Source organism: Morus notabilis, unplaced genomic scaffold (genome assembly GCF_000414095.1).
Source record: "Morus notabilis unplaced genomic scaffold, ASM41409v2 Scaffold193, whole genome shotgun sequence".
NCBI lineage: Eukaryota > Viridiplantae > Streptophyta > Magnoliopsida > Rosales > Moraceae > Morus > Morus notabilis.
Genome location: NW_010357324.1, coordinates 276,069 through 284,890, shown reverse-complemented (window position 1 = coordinate 284,890; position 8,822 = coordinate 276,069). Strand labels below are relative to the sequence as shown.

Genomic DNA, 8,822 nt, shown 5'->3' with positions numbered 1-8,822 from the left:
TATTCTTGGAGTGAATTCGATCTCTACCAAATGTCTTTATTTTATTTATTTATCGAGGAGAAAAGAGACAAATACATGGGTCTAGAGTTTTATTTATAATAGTTAAAAATGTATTAATTTAAAGTAAGAAGTAAAATTTTAAACCCGTGTGAATTCAATAATTTTCTCATTTATGTATTACTCTACTCTCTAATAGTCACTTTCTAAAGCCCTTATATTGCATTTCTTCCTTCTTTTTTTTCGTTTTGTTTTGGCTTTTTTTGTTTGTTTGTTTTCGATTTCTTATTGCCAGCAATTTGGTCTCTCATTTGTCCACGTTTTGTCTTGGTTATTATTATTATTATTTTTATATATTCTTTTAATTCCGTGCTTTGTCTTCTTGATTTTGTAATCAAGTGTATAACTTTTGCAAGACGTCACATACAACTACAAAGCCTTCAGATGCACCCACCAAAGTAAAGCAAAGAATTACGTGTCTCGTTCATTTTGCGGATTCAAATTTTCAATTCGAGTTGAAATGTGATATTTTATGAAAACGTTTCACTGTAGCAAAAAAAGTTAGATGTGACATTTTCTGAGAGTTTTTTACTATAAAAACTTAAAACTGAAAACTCGAATCGGTGAAATGAACGAGGTAAAAATATGGGATAAAATGAGAAGTTTTTATTCTCTTGTGAAACATCACTATACCGTACAAAACAAGTTTTCCGCTCTCCAGTACTCGTCTAAAATCGCTTACTCATACCAAAACGTATGGAAAAGATCAAAACACCCCTTCAGTAAATAAAAAAAAAGGAAAAAAAAGATAAATACATCTTAAAATGCATGAGTTTAGATTTTTACTGTTTAATCTTAATTAATATCTTCTTTAATCAAATAATTATATTAGTTAAAAGAGTATTAATTAATAGTGAAAGGTAAAAGTCTAAATTTATGCACTATAAAAATAAATTTAGTAATTTTCTCATAAAAAATCGACAAAAAGTAGATTTCATCTACCAACCCAACTTTTGTAAACTCAGGGCTTCAAGCTGTGATCGCCTAAACCATCTTTATGTCTGGTCTTGATGGTCTGGCCTATAAAACTAAATATGAGGATCATATTGTCACATGGCTCAAAATAAGATGTGCACGAGGCTACTAAAAGATTCATTCATGAGGTACTTGTTGGAGTTAGATTAGGTACCTGATCAATCTCAACTTTACACGTGTCAACGAGTTAGAAAGATCCATAGGTTAGCTCGGATTGAGCTCATACGTTCCTTATTTGTGTCCTCCAAATAAAATCATGTCATGTCAATTAAAATATTTTTAACTCCTATGACTTTTTAATTAACGTTATATAAAACTTTTACTTACCTATATTTTTAATTGATGTGACGTAATTAAAGGGACATGAAAGGGGGCAAGAAAAAATGACGAAAGAGTCGATTCTGGGTTAGCCCATGATCAAACCTTTTTTGACTAGAAGAGTCGACTCCTCATGTTAATTGACCTCCCAAAATTCAAGTAAATCGGACTCTTGGGGATTGACTACAATTAGTCTAGGAGTCGGTATCGACCCACACCGCAACGAGCATATCAAGTAGTACTTACGAGAAATATTTCTAAATACTTTCAGGAAACATGCTAATCCGAGAATAAGAGAGTAGATTATTTAGTTCCCTAATTCGAGTTGGGATGTGATTTTATGTGAGAATTTTTTACTGTAACAAAAAAATTAGATGTGATTGTTTATGAGAGCTTTTTATTGTAGCAAAACTCGAATTCTAAACTCGAATCGGTGAAATGAATGGGGCCTTAAACATTTCAAATTTGATGGATATGAATTTTACAAGGAAAGTTAATTTTATTTAAGATACATCTTTTTGTATTTAACCCTAACTCGTCCTCTTCATCCCCATGCATGCTTATGATATAATCTTACATTCTTCATGCATTCCCATAACATTTTCTCTCTATTCTTAGCTCCTTACTATCTTATTCATTTTGTTTCATTTACTAACATGAGCGCAGGGGCGTTCATAAGAAGGCGTTCTAACTTCTTATAATAAGGGGCCTTAGATCACATACTCTTAAGTGATGCCAGACTAGTATTTGATCCGACAATTGGAATAAATTAATTAAGTATGTAAAAAAAAAAATAAATGACAATTAATGAAATTGGATTCTTATCATGTTTACATTATTAAGTTTCTATATTTAATCTATGAACATTAGTAAAAACGTAAACATCAAAAACTCATATATATATATATATATATATTGTGTAGTTGTGACGTTTCTGTCAGGCCACTACCACACTAGTTCTTCAGGGTAAAAAATAAATTATTTGCCGGGCCATTTAAACTACCTGCCAGTTGAAGTATGGAAGGAAATCAAATCTTTTGATGATACAATTATTATGCCACAATACAGGGAGGATTAATTTTTACCCTTTTTTATTTTTATTTTTATTTTTGGGTCGTGTGATAACAACACTAAAAGAGGTACTGATCGAAGGACATTTGTTAAAAACACAGATACAAGTAAACATGTCAATTTATTCAACAAAAGAAGTAAACATGTCAATTTATTCAGCAAAAAAAGTAAACATGTCAATTGAAAAAGCAATATATATTATAGTATGTATATATTATATGTATATATGTCTATATCCTATACAAATGGGACTACTTAAACATTAAGAAAATGAAAAAACACAGACACAAGTAAACATATGTCAATTGAAAAAGCCGGATCGACATTTATTATGTCTCTTCTAGATCTAGATTATAGATATCGAAAAAGATGTAGAATTGAAATATTTTTGATTTATATTGAATAGAAAAAAAAAAAAGAAAAAAGAATAGAAGTAGCTAGCACATTGTTCCCCAGACTAAAAAAAAAAAATTTAAAAATGAAATTTATTGCAAAAAATTAAAAAACAAAAGCCATGGAGAGAAGAAAGCTAAAATTTATTGCAAGTATTTAGGTGGGTGTATTTATTTCTCTTACCCATGAAGGAGAAAAAAAAAAAAAAAAAAAAAAAAAACATAAGAAGAAAGCTAAAATTTATTGCAAGTATTTAGGTGGGTGTATTTATTTCTCTTACCCATGAAATGATTCACTCAACAGTCAACAGCCAACTAAATGTTTGGTGGGAAAATGAATATGAATATCTATGGAAGATCCGGTCCTTATTTATTTATTAAATTTTTTTCCGGAATAACATAGAAGATTTGTTATTTCTCGACGACAAGTAACGACTTTGCCGGGCAACTTCTATTATATATGGAGAATACTTGCATTAAAATCAAATAACATTTTACATTAAAATAAATAAATAAATATTAATTTATTTTTTCCTTTCCTTTCTTGATATTCTGGCTATCATTTGATTCATTTTCTTTCCGCCCAATTTCTTTCCTTACACATTTATTTAACTAATTTTATCAAAACCTTTTTTTTTTTATTTGTATTGTGCTTAAGATTGTTATAACAAACTAACTAAGAAGATATTGACGAATGTAAATCATTTTTGTTTATAAAAATATTCTTGTTTCAAGCAGAAAATAATGATAGTGTAATATTATTGAGTAGAATGAAAAAATTTACATAGCTTTTGATTTTTGATCATGAGGACTTTACCGGATAGTTATAATGTGCCAACAAATATTGTATAGGAATTTATTAAGCTTTTTTTTTTTCCCCTCATATATAAAATCATTACTTTAATTTAATATAAAATATTTGATCTTTGACTTTACTTGTGCCCACCAAAATAACATGCTGGATTTATCCGTGTGTGTACACAACACACGTTGCATGGCAATATTCAAGGATGCTTTAGACTATAGTAGCATCTATTATCCTTGATCAAGATATTATTCCTTTTATGTTGGATGTCAATTTTATGCCACGTGGCAATGTGCCAGCTTAAAAGATTGGTCATATTATATGGTGCCAGTTTACCTACTAGCTTAGCTTCACATGCAGCCTCTTAATAGTGTAAATGAGTAATTTTTATGATGATTTGTAAGTTATAAAAGTTAGGTTTAATTATCTCCCTTTTCCTCCCTTAAAATTGTCCGGTGGGAGTTGTTAAAGTATAAAACTATTATTAGCCCACCTCTAACAGTTTAAGTTTTTTGGATGGATTGGTAAACTAACATGGTATCAGAGCGGGAGGTCCTGAGTTCAAACCCCCGTAATTACACTCTTTATCCCCATTTAAAATTGTACTCTTTATCCCCATTTAAAATTGTACTCTTTATCCCCATTTAAAATTGTCATCATGTGTTGGGTATTTAATATATCTCGGGCTTAAATATTCAAGTGTCGGGCTTTCCAATTAATTTACCCACACGATTGCTCATTGTCCAGCCCACATGTGAGAGAGAGTGTTAAAGTATAAAACTATTGTTGGCCCACCTCCTAACAGCTTAAGCTTTTGAGATGGATTGATAAACTAACAGGAGGGGCGGTGCCCTCAAACATCTTTGCGAATGGTGGGGTAGGACGGGGTAAGGCGGGTAGTCGTCCAAAGATCATGAGGTGGCAATGGGGTGTTATTTTATTTTATTTTATTTATTTTTTTTCATTTTACGGATATCATGGTCATTTCACTAGTAAAAAATTTACCGTTGACCGAAGCGGGATATACATTTACCTATTAATGCATCTGAAGATACACAATTGAAGTGATTAAAAACTAATGGTATACTTTCTTGAATAACTCTAAAACACAAGATATAAAAATATAAACAACGATAGAATGTTATCCGTCTAGAGAATCCTTACTAGGAAAATTCTCCAAATTACTGTACAACTTTGACAAAATTTAATAAAGAAAGTCACTATCAACACCCCATGACACACACGTATCGAAGACTAGAACTCTCTTCATCTTATTTGCATTCATTAGATAACAATAAATACGTACCACAACTCTACTTTGCATGTGGATATATATACCAATCACTTCTCAACTCATTGAATTCTATTAAACACACACAAAAAAAAAAAGCCCCCATCAAATACAGCCTAAGTAATTTGCCTTTTCTTCTATATTGCCCTACAAATATTAATAATTTCCATCAGTATCAGCTTTTTCCAGTTTCAGGCTTCATCTCCAAACTGATCAGAAAGCAGTTTCAGTCTAACATTTAAGCCTTGTCTGATCTCTTCTCTTTGCTTCAAAACTGGCGCGTTTATATCTCTTCTCTCTCTCTCTCTCTCTCTCTCTCTCTCTCTCTTAATTTCTCTCTCCCATGCAGGACTCTAATTAATTAGTGGCTCTGTAAATTTGTTTCTTCTATCTCGTTTTTGTCTTGCAAGTTTCTGTTTCATGGCAAATCAATTTCTTTTTGGCTTTTTTTATTTGTTCTCTGTGTTTCCAGCTCTCACGATATCTTTCTTTCTTTCTTTCTTTCTTTCTTTTTGGAAAAGAAACGACATCTCTTGGATATGATCAGTTATATACATATATATATATATATATATCAACTATATTGTCCATGTGTACATATTAGTATATATATGCTTTCTTATCAATATATATATATGTATCTAGTGGATATATTATATAGTCTTGCATATATTTGTTCTCTGTTTATTTTTGGCCGAAGAAATCTATCTTGGAAGTAATGATTTTCCGGCAAACAAAAATAATACAAGCAATAATGTCATTTTCGATTACTTATTTTGAAGTTGATTTTTGATTTTTTTTTTTCAAAAAGGAATTTTGAGTAGAAGGATATATACCTTTGCTCTTAAGGCAAAGAATAATTTTTTTATTTTTTAAATTTTATTTTTTTATTTTTTTTAAACGCATCAACTACTTGAACTTGACAATTTTTTTGGGCCAACACCTATACTTTTTCCATTATTTTTTGGTTACATTTAGCCAGCTTAAATTTGCTTGCTGGCTACCTAGCACCTGTTGAATCATTTTTCTTTTGGTCACTGAGCAATTGAATCCTTTTATGTAATAACTAAATTCCTTCCTGAGTTGTACTAGATTTTGTATATTTTATTGAAGTTAATATCTTAGGCAATTTTTCTTTTCTTTTTGTTTTTTTTTTGTTTTTTTGTTTTTGTTTTTTTTTTTTTGTCAATTCAGTTCTTTCGACTTTTTTCAGACCCTAATTTTCCTTTCATATATGTATTCAATTATATTGTTGTAATGGCAATAAATTCATTGTCAGATTTTCATAACATTTCATCAAATAATATATATATATATATATATATATATTATCCGATGCATTTTTAAAGCCTAGGTCTTCTCTACCACATAAACCCATATTGTGAGGTTAAATCATAGAAGTATATTTCAACTTTCCAACTGCAAAGAAACTTATGACATTTATTATTCATAAAGTGCTTTGATATAGAACACATGAATATAACGATATATTACAGCATAATATATTATATTTTAGATTATAAAGTGCACACAAATAGAATACAATTGATTTCTGTGCAGGTGGGGATGGAGGAGAAAAAGATAGTTCTCACGAAGCCATACTTTTCGTTAGATGGAGACTCATGCGGTGATCACAAGGCTCCCAATCTGATCCAACGGGTCCTTAGTCTCTTTAAAAATGTACGGCCAGGATCAGATCTCACTAAAATGCAGGCAAGTTATTATTTTGCCCCTCCTTATAAACTTCAATTTTAGTCCCCGGAATACTTGTGATCTTATTTTACACCTTAAATTTTCAAATGTCACACTAATATGCCCTCAAGTTTTGCAAATATTGCACATTCGGTTCCTCTATCATAAAACCATTAAAAATGTATGGAGGCCGGGCGGGGCCAGTAGTGTGACATTTCAAAGCTATAGGGCAAAGTGACATATCGAGTATTACTCAAAGGTCAAAATTGAAATTAATTCTTAATTAATTTTATCAAATTATTCTCACTAAAGTGTCAAGTGCACTTCACATGTTAACTCCGTGTATTTTTTCACGGTTTTGTGATGGAGGGACCGAAAATGTAGCACCGGTAAAGCCCGAGGGCAATTAGTATGACATTTAAATATTTCAGAGACAAAACGAAACAACGAGTATTCCTGGGGATAAAATTGAAATTAACCCCAAATTTTATTTTGTTGTGTTTTTACTTTCTCCAGCTGGGTCACACTTACTTGTAGTTTTGCATATAGGGGTTGTTACTATTTGAAAACAAAACGGAGGATAGAAAAATAAGTTCATAATCTTAAGTAATTTTAATTTTACTACCTAGCAATAATGGACCACCATGACATGTCTTATGGTTATAGTTTCAAGTACTGCTGGGTCTGCCCTCTATGAAAGTCTTAAGTATAAAGATCGGTGCATGCCAAACACATTATTCTTTTGCCCTTTTTGAGTTAGGTGACTTGAGTGTAAATTTTGAATTGAGTTTGAGTTATAACTTTAGTTGAAGTTGTAACTTGAGTTTGTGTTTGGTTGTGTACATTTGAGTTATGGTTTGAGATAAGAATCTTTTTGAGTTTGTGTTTGAGTGAGTCAAAATTTGAATTTATATTTAGATAGTATTTTAATAAAAACTTAATGCTGATGGAAAATTTTAATAGGGTATATAGGTGTGGTTTTATTCGTCTTTTCATTGTCAACGCGTAGAAAAAAAATCACCTCAATCAGAATTAAAACGAAAAAGTTATAGCATTTTTAAGAATAGAAAAAATACTGTTTATTAATTTGAGTTTGAGTTTCTGAACTCGAGTTAAAAGGGGAAACAAGTTGAGTTTTAGTCACAAACTCGAGTTCAAACTCGAATTCAAACTTAAAAGAACATAAACTTAAATAAAGTTATAACTCGATTTACTTTTTTGAGTTTTTAACTCAAAAATGGAGCCGCCGAACACCCCTATTTTCTCTACTTTTTCTTTAGTCAAGAAAGATAAAGGTACTTTTAATATTCGAAATTAAGAAAATTTTGGAACAAATAAAGACAAACAAGACCGGATCATTCATAGTGTCTACCAACTCTTCACTTGAATGACAACCACCAATAATATATATATATATATATGTTACACTAGAAACCTATTTCGAAAAAAAAATTCAGCAATGGGGAAAATTTTGGAAATTAAGGAAAAAAAGATCACATATTCTTTTAGTACAATGGAATTCTAAATATTAATGACTAACAATTCTATATATAATTTTTCTTTGATTTTGATATTGATCCTTTTTTGGAACCGAAATTCATCTTTCATTTTATTGATCCTTTTTGGTCTTCTTCTTCTTTTTTTTTTTTTTTTTTTTTTTTTTCTTTTTTGTTTTTTTTTTTTTTTTTTTTTTTTTTTTTTTTTTTTTTTTTTTTTTTTTTCAGTTGCCAGCCCATTTCAATGCTACAAAGTCATTTCTGCAGTATTTTGGTGAGTCAATATATTGCGTTGGAAGTGATATGTTGGGGAAATGCAACAGTGGGGAGAGCCCATTGGAGAGGTTCATAGCCGTAGTGGCATGGAGTATTTCAACTATGCGCCCTATGATATTTGGATTTGCTCCTTACAATTCCATTCTTGGTGAGACCCATCATGTGTCAAGAGGATCCCTCAACGTTCTTCTTGAGCAGGTACTTTTTACATATATATATATATATATATATATCTCTCTCTCTCTCTACATATCACTCTCTCTTTCTCTCTCTTACTTTTTACATATCTCTCTCTCTCTCAAGTCGACCTACGTTGGTTTTGTTTTGACATTTAACACTTTTTTGATAGCGTTGTGTATTTAAATTTAGTATCTCCTGCTCTCGTGATATGTTTCATTCATCGACCTACGTTGGTTTTGTTTTGACATTTAACACTCTTTTGATGGAGT

The 8,822-nt window shown here is 30.6% G+C and overlaps 1 protein-coding gene across 3 annotated transcripts in view; it reads left to right on the top strand.

Annotated features, from left to right (window-relative positions):
* The first annotated feature begins 5,002 nt into the window (after nt 1-5,002).
* Nucleotides 5,003-8,822, top strand: part of LOC21399880 (oxysterol-binding protein-related protein 4C) — a 7,538-nt gene continuing 3,718 nt past the window's right edge. For 2 of the 3 annotated variants that reach the window (XM_024168445.1, XM_024168435.1), the window contains exons 1-3: nt 5,003-5,186; nt 6,470-6,622; nt 8,326-8,571. In XM_024168445.1, the coding sequence (XP_024024213.1) occupies nt 6,476-6,622; nt 8,326-8,571 (393 nt within the window). In that variant the 5' untranslated portion in view covers nt 5,003-5,186; nt 6,470-6,475. The remainder of the gene's footprint in view (nt 5,187-6,469; nt 6,623-8,325; nt 8,572-8,822) is intronic. The other variant, XM_024168439.1, reaches the window with a different exon arrangement.